This window comes from Crocodylus siamensis, chromosome 6 (assembly GCF_052110815.1).
Source record: "Crocodylus siamensis isolate JL-2025a chromosome 6, ASM5211081v1, whole genome shotgun sequence".
Taxonomy (NCBI): Eukaryota; Metazoa; Chordata; order Crocodylia; family Crocodylidae; genus Crocodylus; species Crocodylus siamensis.
The window spans coordinates 95,744,595-95,761,797 of record NC_143400.1 but is presented as its reverse complement, the minus strand read 5'-3'; the positions used below and the strand labels follow the sequence as shown (position 1 = coordinate 95,761,797).

The window sequence follows — 17,203 nt, the reverse complement described above, 5'->3', positions numbered from 1 at the left end:
CAGACAAAAGCCGAAAGAAATGAATGGTGGGAGACTGAAATAAGCCAAAAGCACCCTCTTAACCCACTCCTATCCCTGCTGCTCCAAAAATGCAGCCCCAGGCAGTGTGAAGCACTCAGCTGAGGTGCACACGTCTCCCTTGATGTACCACAGTGATGGGGCTCCCAGCTCTCTGCTACATGCAACCCCATTGCAAATACAACGTGGTTGTTCCTTTCCCAGCTCTGAGGAAGAGGAAAGTTTGCAATGCTGCAGGAAACATCCAAGTTGCAGGAGTGTTGGTTAAAGGAAACAGGAATAATAATAATAATAAAAAAAGGCAGCATGGCTCAGAAAGCAAGTCTGCTGCTAATATCCCAGACTATGGGTCTCTGGAAGACACGACTCCATAAAGCAACGGAGCAGATAGGAGCTAAGCCATGTGCTAGCCGTACTAACATCACTACTGGAGCCCTCTGGGCTGGGGCTGTGTCTACCCACAGGGAAACCCAGGCCCTGCATCAGAGACCTGACAGCCTGGGCACACAAGACAGGAAAGGGAAGAAGAAAAGAGAGAGCCCATTAACCCTCTTGTGTTTTGCAGATGGAGGATTGAGGCATGTAGAGATCGAGGCGCTGCTCAGCACTGCAGTGTCTACATGATTTAGGAGCCTGTGCCTTGCTTTCAACCACGGGTTAGGCACCTGGAGCCTGTGTCCCAGTGGCTCTGAGGGGTGGATGCACTCCTAAATGAGGCAGGCATTGCAATACCGAAGCACGGCTTCGACACACGTGGGCCTCAACAGCTGGCCTAAGTCACAGATAACAGGAAGAGAAGGGGGCAAGGACATTCAACGGGGAAGCAGCACCCGAGCTGCAGAAAAGATGCGGCAGGGTGCCCAGGGCAGCTGCCATACTCGGGGGCTATGCTGGCTCCTGGTTGCCACCATGCCACTGGTGTTTCTTTTTAACCTTTGTGTGGCGGTGACAACAGCCATTATTTTCTGCCCCCCTCCACCTTCAGATCATCTCCAGGGGCAACTCCCCATGTCACCTTGCCCTATGTAGGTCACTGCTGTGTTGATTTCCTGGGTATTTTTTAACTTACGATTTTTCACCTGCTTGTGCCCAAACTGACAGGTGTTAACCCTGATTTTAATAGAAGAAACTTTCAACTCACAATCTATCGTGTGCTCAGAACTTACCATCTCATTACAGGGTCATACTCTCTTCCTAGCACAAGGACATGCTCATGAACAGAGGGCCTGACCCTCTTCTCTGGGTGTGCGTAAATTGAGAAGAGCTTTCGGTGAAGTCGAGGGAGCAACCTGGATGTGAAGCCAAGGCGATCGCACAAACGAGCCCATTTTGCCTGGCACACAAGGGCATTTCTGCCATCACGGAATAACCCACCATAGCTTTTTCTCCTTGGATGTGGTCTGAATACTCACCTCACACCGGTAGCAATGAACATGGAAGTCGCGATCCAAGGCCACAATGCGGACAGTCTCCTCTTGACCCGGAGCCGGCATGATGGGCTCCTTACACACAGAACATCTCGGTGCAAATTTCCTGATGAAAACAGGCATATTTTGAGTCATCCCAAAGTCATATTCCTAAGTGCAAACTCATATTCCTTTTAAAGGCTTGGACACGCAACCCACTCGCACACTGGTTTGCTTTATACTGGTTTTGCATAGAGCTGTACATTAACCCAGGAGGTGGAGCAGACAGACAGGCACCTATCCGGGGGCAGCTGCTTGCAGAAGGCAATGTTACAGCTTCTCCCTGCCAGGTGGCAAGGCAAGAAGTGACATCCTGCTTGCTTACAGCAGAGTTACCTCGGCACAGCTGCAGACACACGGCACTTGCACCAATGCAAATTATACCGCTATAGTTTCATCTCTGATTCTACGTTGGATCCAATTAAGCTGCAACAACGTAGGGGTTCATGTCATCCATCTATTCTGTGTTGACACAGTTGTAAAGCTGATCACGCTCACTTAAGCATGTCATGTGCATCAGAAAGTCAGACACAACCAATAAGCTCTGGCACAGCATATATACTGCATCTGCAAGCAGAGCTGCCTCCTTGAACAGGATGCCTTGAGGATGGTTTTGAGGGCCTACAGCACACTGCAGAAGACTTCAGAGACTACCTGGAGAACATATTCTGCTTGCTAACATAGTGAGGAGGACTTTCAACTACATTCACCAAGGGATGGAGACACGAGTCCAGAGTTAAATAAACGGCCAGGGCAACGTGGATAAAAATGAGGTTAGGGGAAGCAATGGCGCAAGTCTCAGGGGAGAAGATAGGGCAATCAGTTGGATACCTGAGATGTTTGTATAAAGCTTGGGGGACAGACAGGAAGAACTGGGGGGTCCCAATACAATCACAGACTTAAGATGCAATGGGGATAATGGGCATATGTGGCTATAGCTTGTCTGGGATAAATAGATAGGGGAAGAAAGGAGGAGGCATTGCCCTATATACAAAGGCAATGCATGTGTGGCTGTCATGCAGCCCCAAGTGGGAGGTAAACCTGATCAAAGCTTCTGGGCAAAGGTCAAAGGGGAGAACAGGAGGTGGATGCCAGAGCAGATACGTGTTACAGGCCACCAAACCAGGAGGACAAAGTGGATGAGCCTGGGGGAAGTTTCCAAGTCGCTGGACCCGGCTCTCATGAGGAACTTTGATGAACTGGGAGGGAAATGCAGCAGTGCACGAGCAGTGCAGCAAGTCCCTGGAGTCTGTCAGGGATAACTTTTAGATACAGGTGACAAGAGAGGCCACCTAGGGAGGGGAAGCTCTTGATTTACTGTTCATGAATGGGGAGGAATCGTGGAGAATATGAAGGTGGAAGATAGGTTGGGTGGCAGTGACCACAAAATGGCAGAGCACAAGAGCAAGCAATCTTGATGCAACAGAAGAATGGGAAATACAGCAAAGCCTGGCCAGGCAGACATGTCTTCAAGGAGCTGAACCTCAAAAAGGAATCCAACAAAAAGTGCAAACTTGGTCAGAGCAGGAGGGAAGTGTGTAAGAGCATCACACCGGCATGCAGAGGGAAAATTAGGAAGGTCACCGCAAAGTTTGAGATGCAACTGGCCAGGGACATAAAAGGCAATAAAAAGGGATTCAACAAGTATGTGAAGAGTAAGGGGAAGACCAGAGATGCCATCGGTCCCGTGATAATTTAGTTATGGATGATGCAGAAATGGCTGAAGTATTTAATGCCCGTTTTTACTTCAGTCTTCACAAATAGGGGTGACGAGTGCAGTTGGCAGCGAAGGTAAGGAAGGAGTTAAACAGCCTAGAGTCGTAGCAGAAGAGGTCAGGGATTGTGTCGATGTTTTCAAGGCGGCAGGGCGGGATGGGATGCACCTGAGGGGAGTGAAAGAAGTGGCTGAGGTCATTTCTGAGCCATTCCTTATCCTCTTTGGGAGCTTGTGGAGGTCAAGAAACAGGTGAGACAGCAATAAAAAGGACAAACAAAGGACCCACCTTTACGAAAGGGAAGGGGAAGCTGGGGAATTACAGACCGGTTGGTCTGATCTCAGTGCCTGGAAAGATCATGGAGCAGGTCCTCAAGGAATCTAGTGCGATGCAGCTAGAGGGGAGCAAGGTGATCAGGAAGAGCCAGAAAGGATTCATGCAGAGCAAGTCATGCTCGACCAGCCTGATTTTCTTCAGACGACAGGCTCTGTGGATGGGAGGAGAGCGGTGGATATGACATACCTGACTTCACGAAGGCTTTTACTACTGTCTCCCATGACATCCTCATTAACAAGCTAAGGAAATACAGACTGGATGAAAGGACTGCAAGGTGGATACAAAAAACTGGCTGGATCATCAATGTGGCTCCATATCCAGTTAGAAGGAGGTAGCAAGTGAGGTTCCCCACGGGTCTCTCCTGGGTCCGGTATTGTTTAATATATTCATTAATGATTTGGACAGTGGGATACAGCGCATGCTTAGCAAATTTGTGGACAAGTGGGGTGGAGTTGCAGACACTGGAGAACAGGGCTAGGATCCAGAATGACCCGGACAGACTGGCAAAATGGTCCGCAATCAATCAGATCAAATTCAACCTGGACAAGTGCAAAGTCCCGTACTTCGCCTGCACAAACACAGACTGGGGCACGACTGGCTGGGCTGAATTGCTGCAGAGGAGGACCTGAGGGTCACAGGAAATAATGAGTCAACAGTGTGCTCTTGTTGCAGAACAGGCCACCAGCATCCTGGGCTGTACGACTAGGAGTGAAAATCAAGGGAGGCGATTTTTTCGCTCTGCTCCATCCCTGCCAATTTCCCAGAGCCGTTTGGATGGACACTTGGCCGGGGTGGTTTAATCAGGGATGGTCCTGCTTCATGCAGAGGGCTGGACTACATGAGCTTGTGAGGTCCCTTCCAGCCCTACTTTCCTATCATCCTGTGATCTATAGTAGGTCACCCATCATTGTGGCATCTGAGTTAAGTAGTAGAGTGGGTCATCATTGTGGCATCCGAGTTAGGAGCCCTCAGCATGCGAACTTCCTGCATAAATCCACTGAAGTCAAGAGCATCTCTCCTCTAAGAAGGTCTTTTGGAAAATATGAAGATCCCAGAAGCTGAAGATGGGCCAACAGGTAGTAATCCTGGATCGTGTCCCTGTGGAGAGGTTCTCTGCAATATAATTTTGGGAAGGTCTACCCTGCAGCATCTGGGTCCCCCACTGCTCTCTGAGCTCCATTTCTAGCTGGACCAGGCTTGTGCCTATATTGGTGGGCTGCCAAGAGAAACCACAAGGGCAAATCTGGCCAGGTGCATCTCTTACTTATCTAATTTGCACTTGCAAGTGGAGGTGGAAACAACTCCATTATTCATGGTTTGGGCACAAAAATATGATGCCAATTCTGCACCAAAAAAAGGGCCACCATCCTGCTGAAATCTCACCCCAAAACTTGTTGGGTGGGAAGCAGGGTCAGAGGGTATGAAGAGCCCCAGGACAATGCCTATAGGAACAGCTCGAAGCCTCTTTTGAAATACCTAGCAGAAGGCAACGCTGTCACCCAGCCTTTCCCACAACTCCCGGCCTAAAAACTGAAATCTGTCTGTGGCAGGAGTTGAGGAAAATATCCGTTTCACTGGCAGCAGATGAAAGGCATCGGCGTAACTGTGATCAAATCAAACGTGAATTAAACAGTAGCTCTCCGGATAGCTGGGGAAAAAACCCATTCAGATGGCTCGTGCTATGACTGTAGCTGCAATTGCAGTTAATGTCCTTGTCCTATTTGCCTAAAATTTGGTGCTTACGAATGTTTTAACGTTTCTCTGTTTGGGCCATGGGGGACAACCTAATTTTTTCCTTTAGACACAGAGCTGGCTAGGTGTGCGAGGAGTCAGGCAGGAGGTAGAGCAAGGCGGCACCTCAGACAAACTCCCAGCATCGGACAAAGTAGGGTGTTGCCTAGGAAAGCTCACGCCGCTCTGAACTAGTAAGTCTCTAAGGTGCCACCCTGCCCTAGAGACCTTCTACCCGACTTCTAGCACACCTAGCCACCGCTGCCTCGAAAGGGAAAATCGGTCCATCCACCTCCTACCCTCAGATGTAGAGATGATCCCAGGGGGAGACACGGGTGTTTTGCAGGGAAAGAAACACCCACAATTTGGTTCTCATCTCGCAAGATAAGCAGTGAAAATGCCTGCTGGGAATTTTCACACTGTTTTGCTTTATTAAAAAAAAAAAACTCCAGAAAAAACACAGGATTCCCCAAAAGTAAAGCTCTCGTTATGAATTTCTATTTTTCTGTGGCAAAATGGGAACAGGTGGTTGGGGGGGGGGGGGTGGAATGAAACCCATGCATTTTCACACCATTTTCAGGAAGATGTTTTGTGAAATTTTTTTATAAACCTATTCTTTTCAGAGAGCCGGAAAAGGGGGGCAGGAATTCCCTTTTTTAAGTTAATAAAAGTCTTTATTTTGTTCCCCCCAAGACAGTTCAAGTGTCCAGTACTAAAATTTCCATACTGGATTTTTGTAACTGCAATTTGCTCCCTTCCTCACTGAGGTTTTCTTTTGATGTCTTCATATGCCTGGGGTTCCCCCTCTCCAGGCACAGCTTATCTGGGGGCTGTATAAATCCTTAAAGGTATGGGACACAGTGGGGGGGTAACAAGGGCTGGGAATAAATCCTTTTAAAGGGTTAAGACGTGGGATACACCTCCACAGAGGGAAAGCATTAACCTCTGGTGAGGTCTTGCAGCTGTGGAATAGCATCCCAAGAGAAGAAAGTGGGGAGACTTGTCCCTTGCATCACCATACCTGGGATGATCAGGTATAGTGATCCAAGGGATAAGGTAAAATGTGGCTCAGTATACTTCAAGGGGCAGACATTATCTTGGCTGTAGATGCAAGCAACAGGTCTTTTACAGTTCCCTGGAACGGCCTTATTAGCAACCCCTGTGAGTCTCATCTTCGGCTCTATACCCACACACTTCCCATTCTCCATCAGTGCGAAGCACTGTTCATTTAATGCCTTCATGGTGCAATTTATTTCAAGCTTTCCTCCGGAGGGAGGTGAGGCCCTTTCATGCAGGGAGAAGAGAAGGCGCAGCCTCCGGCATGCGCGGGCATGTGAGATGCGGGGCAAACCCTTTCGGAGTTGAAGCAGGACTCCCCTGGTGCCTTGGCTTTCTGCCGGCCCCGAGTCCAGGGTGTGTTTTACCCTGCACAGGATGCGTCTGGTTTCCCGACCAGGCTGACCCACGCCATGGCCTCTGCTGCTGCCGAACGCATGGGCTGATCTGGGCTTCAGTGCACGCATTTCATATTTGATTTTATGATTCCAGTCAATCGCGGCTGCTTTTTGTGCTGTCAACTCAGCCGGCGTCTTTGAGCTTTCAGGCCCGCACGCCGATGTCACGAGGCTCTAATTACGTCTACCCCCCTCCCCCACTCCTAGAAATTAAAGGATAAATGCTTGAAATGTAAACTCACATTTGTCAGTATTGATTTCCTCTTTTAATTGAGGGGTGCAATGTGTCTGTCTTTTCTGAGCAAGGGAAACATTTCTGCTCTGATTACATCAACCTATCTGTCTTCCTTAGATGAGCTGTGATGACTGCAAGGGGAGGTGGGGGAAGAAGTGGAAGTGAGAGAAACTACAACCCCCAGAGATTTCCTGCTCTCTTAAATAGACATTTTACTACGAATTATTACAAGCATGGTAGCTCTTAGCTCCTCTTAAAGATAACTAGTAGCTGGAAACAAGGCAGAGCTAGCGTGTGGCCGGCTAGCTCTCTGCACAGCACGATTGAGTGCTCAGCAGGCTACTGGTGGGATCCAGAGCATAGCTTGAGATCCCCTGCTGCAAAGCAGCAGCCAAGTTGCCCCAAAGGGACGTGGAAGAGAAGGGCTGCAGCTGCTGGGGTGTAAAGCATGCACTGCACCACGTGTGGAAAATGCATCGTGTTCAAGGAGATCTGTGAGCTCTGAGACCAAGGAGCATTCAGCTGGCATATCGGATGGCAGCACACACTGCTCCCTGGCTTCCTGCGAGTCTCAGGAAGGGGTCCTAGCCACTCGGGACCCCTCCCCATGTAAAATAACCAAGAGTTTTGCACTGCGGTCCTTACTTATGGAAATCCTCAATGCAGTGAATGTTCCCGCCGGCGTCCACGGTGAAGGGGATCCCGTCCAAGCTGCGGTGGCACATCACGCAGGTGAAGCAGTGGGGGTGGTAGGCCTTCCCCGTGGCTCGAAGGATCCTCTCCATGATGGGCTTGGTACAGACGCTGCATTGCTCCAGCGTGTTCTGCAAGCAAAGAAAAGACACATGCATTTACACCAAAAGGCTGCCAGGTAGGCACTAGACAGTCACGGGGTCTGGCAGGACTGTGGGGATACTGCTGATCTTTGGGGAAAATGCCTTTCTCCTATTCTACATAAGCTCAGCGTTGCCTGCTTCACGGCTACACGGAGGCAACGTGGCTATAATACCCTCCCTCTAAAGGCTGGATGCTACCTACGTTCCTTGGTTTGTAGGTTTTATTTACGAAACCAGACGGTTGCTGGAGCATAGAAGCCAGAAAGCGGTTTTTCATTTCCAGCTGAAAGCAGCGGCTCGTTCCAACCCTGCCGTCTCTGCCCCATCTGTTACATAACCGCCGGTATAAATCTGCTTCAAACATTCGCCTTCGCGGGGCCTGTCTGCCCTCCCGATGTTGCCCAGCGTGAGTACACGATGTGCAGCTTGCCTTGTTCCCAAATGCGTGCACGCAAAGAGAGACGCGTTCCACCCTGGCAGCCGCGAGCGATAAATCTGCGGGCAAGCTTGGTGGGTGGATTCGCTGGACCTGGGGAGAGAGTCCCCTCCCCACCCGCCTGGCTGGGAATACGTGGAGTTATCAAATAAGTGCCAGATGTTTGATTTCGGGATGCAGCCGGTGGGCCTGTCATCTCTGGAAGGGGGAAAAATAATACCAAAAGAAAGGAAAATAATGGGAGCCGTTCAAAATCATGCCAACGTACAACACATGAAGGCTAAAGTTCTCCTGCCTTGCATGAGTCCCCCGAAAATCCTGAAGGGACACATTCCCTTCCAAAGGGTGGCACGGTCATTGCCCGCTTGACTGCACCATCATTGCCCATTGCCCGAGACAGTCAGCCGCAAGAGCCTTCTCCTTGCACCGAAACATGCTCTCCGGACATGAAACACCTGCTGCAGTTCAACATTCGAGCCTAACCTCCGAGGCCACAACTTCCTTGTGAAATGCAAACAGATCATTGGCTTGTTCCTTGCTTTCCTTGCAAATGCCAAAAGGTCAGTAGGACTTGCTTTTTTGGAAGAGTCAACACAAAAGGTCCTGGATTTCAGTGGTGTATGAGAGCTGCCTGCCATGGATGTACGCATGACCCACTCTGACTCGGGGCTGATTACTGGCAAGGTCTTGCTTGATGTATTGTATTTTTGTAATTAACAGGGTTCAACGAATGGTTCCTCAGCTATCTGTTTGCTCGCTATCACCGCTGTGACAGTGATTGATGTACCAGAGAGAAGGCCAATGCTGGGCACTGTTTTCTCTTTAGGGATGTTTTCAAGCTGAGTTTCCATATCAACACTGCTCCCGATACCTGTAAAGGGTATTCTGCAATGTGGCCAGTACTGGGAAACCAGGTAGCCGGGGCACTATCTATGGCAGATGCCTAATATTAGTAGCTGGATTCTGCATCACTAACTCGTTAAGCAGTTTTGTTTTTTTATTGGTTCATTCAAGACTTATCCCACTAAATAAACTGGATTAAAAAATAAAATGGAGAAGCATGTGGAGTGTGGCAGCGGTTTGGGAGAAGTCAATGGCTGCCCTACAAATTTCAATGGAAAGGCGTAAAAAAAGCTAGCAATGACCTGGGGCTGGAAAAGGAAATAATTTTCTCAGCAACAGGTCTGTTAATTCAAAGGCAGCTATCGTCGGAGCAAAGCCTGGCTCTTACCGAGCGCTCTTCATTGGTACATCTCCAAACACTTTGCTGACATCTGCTCGTGCCGCATCGAGAAAGCTCACGATTAACATTTGTAACTTTACCAAAAGGGGCCTGTACCAAGCATATTGCCACTTCTATACTTCCTCATTATTGCACTGGTTTTTTTATGCACAGCATTATCCTAGAAAAATAGACACGTCAGACACTTCCCATATTCTGCTAGAACAGTCCATGCCACAGAGAAAACGGTAAAGTAGACCAGAGGTGTCTAGTATCTCATGGTCGCCACGTAGAGCAGAGGGGAGTGAGCGCAGCGCATGCCTTAGCATGCCATAGGGAGTTTAACACAGGAACCAAGAAGAGAGGGGGAGAGGTAATCAGGTCTGTCTGTGTCCACATCTTTTCTGCAGTGGGGGGCCCACAGCTGGACACAGGATCCAGATGTGGCCTCCCCAGTGCTGAATAGAGGGGAGGAATCACTGCCCTCGATCTACTGGCACCACTCCTCCCAATGCAGCCCAGGATGCCGGTCGCCTTCTTGGCACCAAGGGCACACTGCCGGCTCCTGTCCAGCTTCTTGCCCCCTGTCCCCCCAGATCCTTTTCTGCAGAGCTGCTGCCCAGCTCGTTGCCCCAGCCTGGCTATAGGCTGGTGACCAAGGATTTTCGATTCTTTTTGCTAACACGGGCCACTGAGCTTTGATGCAACCTGACTAGCTGCTCAAGACAGGAAACAAATGTGCTGCAGCTTTTGGATGGTGCCGTCCTGGTCTACAAGCCATCTGTTTGCAAACCTCAGCTCAGTCACACCATTAGATGCTCCTCTACTGAAATGAGAGAAGCATTTTAATTTCCCTTCTCCTGATTAAATCCTTCTCCACCTCCCCTTCCCTCTATTGGAAATTAAGTCCTAGGAAAGGTACTTGTCTGATCCTTCCAAATCTATACAGACAAGAATAATTTCAAACACCCGCTCGCTCCCTGCCTAGGAATACATTTGCTTTCCTGTACCTCCCTCATGTTCCTCCCTGCCTGGGAATACATTTGCTCTCAGGTACCTCCCTGGCTTCACACTCCTTTTCAAGGGGCTACCCGAAGATGCTGGCTGCTCCGATTCACACCCAGGCGACACCCCTGACTCCAGCAAGGCTGCTGCAAAGGAGGACTCGGTCTGTTGTTCTAAAAAGCCCATTTTGCTTTGATAAAGCAGGCTAGCCTACAGGCCTTGGTAACTAATGAATGGCACGACGGTATTTTTGCGCATGACTGGAGTGGTATGTCAGCAGGAATGTGAGCTTGGTTTCATTATTTTGCTCTCCGTGGCAGTTTATCCGGCTCCTGTAACACTTCCCGGAGCTCTCTGGTCTCCAGGGAGCAAAATAAGATGAAACACGTGGAAGAACGGCTACAGGTGAGAGAAAGCTATGCATCCCTTATATATATATTTTTGGCCAAAGAGGCTACACGCACCTTGCATTATAGAGTAACAGAAAACGAGGGCTGGAGGGGACGTCAGGAGGTCACATCTAGTCCAAACCCCTGCTCCAAGCAGGACCAGCCCCAACTCCATCATCCCAGCCAGGGCTTAGTCTACCTTGGTCTTCAACACCTCCAGGGATGGAGACTGACTGCACAACCTCTCTGGGTAACCTGTCCCACTGCTTCATCACCCTCCTCGTGACAAAGTTTTTCCTAATATCCAACCTCAGCTTTCCTTGTTCAAACTTTACACCATTGCTCCTTGTGCTGTCTGGTATGTGTTTGCTTTTCTTCTGGTTTGGGGCCTTGGTTTGGTTAAAGACATGTTCATGTGTTGGGTTTCCTCCTCTGCTAGAGGGTCAAGGGAAAGGAGCATCCAATGCACTCCAACTTCAGTCTAAACCAAATGAAAGATGGGCTTCAAATGAAATCCCTGCTCCAAAAAACTCTGGAAAGACCAAGTCCACGTGCGATTCGGGCCCATGATAAATAGAGCTGCTTTTCCCCAGGGAAGACTCTGTACTCAAAGGAAAGTGGAGCACAGTTTGAGAGCAACAAAAAACTTCTCTTGTGGGGATAATGCTTGCAAATGCCTTGGCGCAGGAGGGGCGGGAATAATCGAAAACAAAGAGGAATAAAGAGCAACGATCAGGAACTGGCTTCTTAGGAGAAGAGCAGCGAGTTAAGAGAGATGTAGCACGGGCAGGAGTGAAACGAGGACAGGATAACTGCGACACGTATGTGAAGGCCGGCAAGGAGTTTATTGAGGTGCTGGCATACCGCGGTGACGGCACTCTATAAATACCAGGGAGGCCGAGGGAGCTGCAAGAAAGCAGAGAGGTTTAATCAGACGAAATTAAGAACGGGGGAATCTAGGCTGCTTGCACAAGCTTTCGGAGCGTGATAGCCATTAGAGAGCCAGAGAGGCTCCCCCGGGAAGCGCTAGAAGCCCAACAGCTCGAAACTCTTAAATGTTGCATGGAAAAAAGCACTAGGAAATGGACTGAAGGGAATGGCCCGCCAGCGGTGGAACGGGCAGGGGGAGGCTGAGTGAGGAACTAAAACTTTTCTTTATTGATTAACCTGTGAGCTCCTGGTGATCCGGTTCGGGATACCCGTTGTGATTTGACCCACTGGTGCTGGCGCCGGGCGTCCACAGCCAGGGATGCGGCAGAAATGCAGCACGCGGGGTGACTTATTCCTTATTAATTCATTGGCAAGACATCAGTTGTTCAGCAGACAGAGACAGCCTCCCGAACGCAGGGCCTGAATGACGCACGCAGGTAGCGAGCAGGCGGCTAACTTCCTGAGGGCATCGCAGAAGAAACGAGTCTTTCAGAGGGACGGGAAGGACGGGATGGCGGTCCTTGTCACAGACAACGACACCAAGTGCCATTTTGGGCTGCATTAGCAGGAGCACTGGACGGAAGACGCGAGGTGACGGGGCCACTCGGCGCCCCGCTGGGAAAGGACGGAGGTGAGAGACCAAGATGACAGCGCTAATGCAATGTGGCCATAAAAGAAAAAAGTCAGGATGCTTCGCGTGGAGAAAAGATGAAAGGGGACACGCTGACAGGTTTCAAGTATTTGAAAGCCTGTCAGAAAGAAAATGAAGAAAAATTTCTCTCCCTTGCCACACAAGGCAGGGGCATGTGGTGATGGGTTTAAATGACAGCAAACCAGACTGAAATCAAACCTCAGGCAAAGTTTCCTGACTACAAGAGCAATGAGACCATGGAGTCAGCTGCCCACCGAAGTCACAGCATTTCTTCCATAGGAGGTTTTCAGGAAGGGACCAGACTGGTCGCTCTGGGGTGGTCAGAAACACCAAATCCTGCATGCGTGCATGGCACTGGGTGAGATGTCTCTGCCCTCAAGGTCTCTTCCACACTTACGATGTCGCGATTGCGTCTTCTTCTTCTCCTGTGCTTGTTTAGTGCACTTTGCAAGATCTTTTATTGTACATGGGCAGGCTAGGCTCTTTGGGTAGATGTGATAGCTTTAATGAGACCAACTAAATAGCTGGAAAAAATGTCTTTGCAATCTTTCAGGCACATACACCCTTCGCCAGGCATAGGGAGACTCTGCTGGTGTTATGTGTTCTCCAAAAAAGAAGCTAATTTTACAACAAACGTGTCTGTGAAAATGCAAATGAGTGGACATTAGGAAGACAATGACAGAGACTGCAGAGGAGGGGAGGAAAGGCTGGGTAATGTGTGAAGGAATGCAAGTGGGCAGCTGGAGGCAGGTTACCTGGGATGTCAGATGCCAGGCAGGTTGTAATGTGCCATAAATCCAAAGCCTATACTTAAGTCCAGGAGTGTAGGTTGTAGCTGTGTTGGTCTAAGGACATGGGCAGACAAGGGTCTTTGGGTAACTCTGACATTTTTTATTAGACCAACTCAAATAGTTGGAAAAATTCTTCTTAGCAAGTTTTTAGGCACAAGCTGGTGAAAGGTGTTTGTGCCTGAAAGCTTGCAAAGAAGAATCTTTCCAACTATTTGAGCTGGACTAATAAAAGATATTGGATTTACCCAAAGACCCTTGTCTGCCTATATTAAGTCCATGATTTTTTGGATCTAGTAAGTAGACTGATGCACTGAGGTTCGTAGGCTTGTCTACGAAAGGTGTTTTGTAAGTTCCCTTTGAGGATTGTAACTGAGAGATTGTGGGGGGAGTGATTATCTTGTGAGACGTGTGTACCCACAGTCTTTGACAGATTTTCGGTGTGCGTTCATTCTGGTATGCAGCTGTTGTTTGGTGTCTCCTACATATTTTCCATCAGGGCACTCAATGCACTCGATGAGGTGTATCACATTTCTGGAGGTGCAGGCATAAGATCCAGGAATGGAGATGGTTCTGTTGTGGGGTGTAGTAATTGTGGGAGTGGTGGACATGTGTTAGCACATTTTACATCTCTTGTCAAGGCACAGTACAGTACATAAAGAAAATCCCCATGAAACACACACCATTATTTTTGACAGACAATCCTTCCCTGGAACTTATATGGAAAATCCTCACACAATTGCAACCCATACTAGAAGAAGACCCAATTCTTGAAGAGACTGTCCCAGAACCACACATCCTAGCCACTAAATAAGCACCTAACCTTGCCAACCTTATCACCAGAAGCAAACCCCCTATCACCCAAACCACAATGAATGGATCCAGGGCATGCCAGGACAAGAAATGTAAAACCTGCCAACACATCTCCACAATAACTACACCCCACAACAAAACTAACATCACTCCTGGATCTTACAGCTGCACCTCCAGAAATGTGATACATCTCATTGAGTACACTGAATGCCTGGATGGAAAATATGTAGGAGAAACCAAAATACAGCTGCGTACCAGAATGAATGCATACCGAAAATCCATCAAAGACAAAAATACCTAATTACCTGTGGGTGCCCACTTCTCACAAGACAACCACCCCCTCTCCGATCCCTCAGTTCTGATTCTCAAAGGGAACTTACAAAAGACCTTTCGTAGACGAGCCTACGAACTTCACTTCATCGATCTACTGGATGCAAAAAATCATGGACTTAATCTAGAGTTAATTAGAAACTATTATAGTTAAAGCACCCCGCCACCATTTTGCAGCACGGGGATGCTGATACACGTGATGATGGAGTCTGCTGAAGCATGGTAATTACCATGCTCCAAGGATCAATGAATCTTAATTTAACTCAAGTAATGTAATTACTGTGGGTCAGACAAAGCAGCCTCGATACTCGTGTATAGGCACCCAATAAGCCCAATTCCTTGTCTCTCCGCATAAGTCATATGGCCGAGTCCCCAAACCAATTTTGTTGCCCTCCTCTCGACTCTCTCCAGTATATTATCCCAGTGTGCCCAACTGGAGAGGGATCCTGTATGTGAGCCTAAGTGCACACAATTTCCGTAATGCATGCTTTAAACTGGAGCACTCTTTCTCCCTTTTCCGCATGGGGAGTCCAGAAGCACTGGACACATGGGGAAGCGCATACCACAAAAAGCTCCAGACCCATCTTGGCTGATTTGCTGACACCCAGGCCACGTGTCTAGAGCAAAGTCAAGCTGGGGTGCAAGTAGGAGTCCCTGATCAACACAGCTGTGCTGGCTGAAGCCCATGGTGTAGACACAGCCAGAGAAGCAATGCCGCTTTTGCTTCGATAGTTCATCTTACACCAGAGGAATAAGTTATAGCAGCCAGTATAAACTGCACACTCCACCTCAATGCTGGTACAGCTAATGCTCCTGCACACTTGGCCTTGGACTCTATTTCCAATGCCTTTAAACAGTCTTTTGCTCTGCCTGGTTTTATGTAGGCTTGATCCAGGGGCTGGCGTCTTTCCCTGTCAGGACAAACTTAATTGGGATATTTGGAACCTGAGCAGCTGGAGGCTTGCCCCGTGACCGTCCTGCACTGCTGCAGGCATCCGCTCCATCTCCATCGGGGAGTTTAGTAGCAGCTCCTGTTCCCCCACTGAGGGAATAAACAAGCTGTATATGATTTTACAGCCTGCATTAATTGAAAATGTCAGAAGAACTGGGAAGCGAATCCACAGAGCACATGCAGCCTGGCGGAGAAACTGGAGAAGGTTCAAGAGGAGAGAGGGCAAGAAGGATCCAAAGATGGAAAACTTGCTTTCCCTGAGACAAGCCTGGAGCTCAATCCAGTAAGTTTATTGAAACAAAGGTGAAAAGGGGACTTGGTTGTGATCTTTAAGTGCCGATATGGAAGATATCAGGTATCCAGGTTGTAGCCGTACCAGTCTAGAGGAAAAGGCAATCAGGAATCGTGGTAGAGGTGCTATCTTTTATTAGACCAACTGGATTTTTGCAAGAGAATTTTTTTTTTTTTGCAAAAATATAATTGGTCTAATAAAAGATACCACCTCTACCATGAGTCCTGATAGCCTTTTACATGGAAGATACCGAATTTTGCCATTTGAGATGGAAACTTCGCAACAAGAAGTAAAGCCAATCTCAACAGCGACATATACTTTCTAAGCTTATGCAAGAATATTTAGTTGGTCTAATCAAAGATATATTTCCCTAAAGAACCTGGTCTGCCTAGATGGGGAGATGGGATCCGATAGCCAGGGATGTTTGATCCAGGTGGCAAACTCATCACCAGATCAGCGGCTCCAAGTTGAAGTGAGATGCTCCGGAGCGGGGAGTATGTACGGTGCACCATCCTGAATAAGGAGCATAATTAGCCACTGGAAACAGCTTGCCCAAGGTGGTGGTAGATTCTCTGCTGCTCTTAAACTTTGAATTACGAGTAGATATGACAAGGAGAGATAAGTCACTGGGCCCAGGAGGGAAATTCATACAGGCTGTGGTCCGCAGGTCATCAGGTTAGATGCTGACCTGGGGTTTCCTTCTGGCTCTGTAAGCCCTGTTTGTAATTGCCTGATTATGGAGGTCCTGCCTCTGCGACTGTGCCTGCAGCCCTGCTACCATAGGCTTTTATTCTTTTTTTAAAAACATGTCTTTGTTGTTTCCTGCAGGAGAGAAGAAAAGGCCAAATCCCCCAGAGCTACTCATCTGCCACACGCTCCCTGCCCCATGGCCCTGGGGAAAGTTAGACAGCTTTTGTTCTTTTCCAATGCATCGAGCAAAGGCTTGGCTGAGTCCAGCCAGCTGCAAGGGGACGGGCACTTTCGCTGCCTGTTTCTTGGCTGAGCCAGCAGTGCTGGGCACAAGTCCTCAATAAGTTTGCATAACACCTGGGGAACCCCCCGTCACTGCAGGAGTTTGCAAAGGATTATTCATGCTAAAGTATAATGGCACATCAAACCCCAAGAGGAGTCTGACTCCAATGAGTGCTGGACTGGGTGGCAACGTACTTCGAATGACTCTTACAATTTACCAGGGGACGATGTTGTCACATGGAGGAACTGCCCTTTTCCAACCCAAGGGCAAGAAAGCAGGTTTGGGAAATACATCTGAGAATGAATGTTATTGCTAATAATTATACCTTGCACAAGCTAAACTATTATGGCACCTAGAACAATTCATCAAGGGACCCTGTCAAACACTTAGGCCATGAACTCCTGTTGCTTTATGGTGTCCTCTTAGCAGTTGCCTTTCTGGCGTCGTTTCATTTTAAAAGGTGTCTTTGGGAGAGAGAAAACAACACTGGATGTAGGTCCCCCACAAAGACAAGGCTGTGCTGGCATGCAGCTGCGCACATGGTGCTCGCTTCCTCCATGACTGACTGTCAGAGCATGGGCCAAATATATAAACCCCCTGGTATATATGCAGCAAAGCCAATGAATGGGT

The 17,203-nt window shown here is 48.6% G+C and overlaps 1 protein-coding gene across 7 annotated transcripts in view; it reads right to left on the bottom strand.

Annotated features, from left to right (window-relative positions):
- Positions 1-17,203, bottom strand: part of LPP (LIM domain containing preferred translocation partner in lipoma) — a 423,011-nt gene that overhangs the window by 14,394 nt on the left and 391,414 nt on the right. For all 7 annotated transcript variants that reach the window (XM_090050830.1, XM_090050829.1, XM_090050835.1 and 4 more), the window contains 2 exons: positions 7,601-7,779; positions 1,431-1,551 (listed from right to left, as the gene is read on the bottom strand). In XM_090050830.1, the coding sequence (XP_089906956.1) occupies positions 1,431-1,551; positions 7,601-7,779 (300 nt within the window). The remainder of the gene's footprint in view (positions 1-1,430; positions 1,552-7,600; positions 7,780-17,203) is intronic.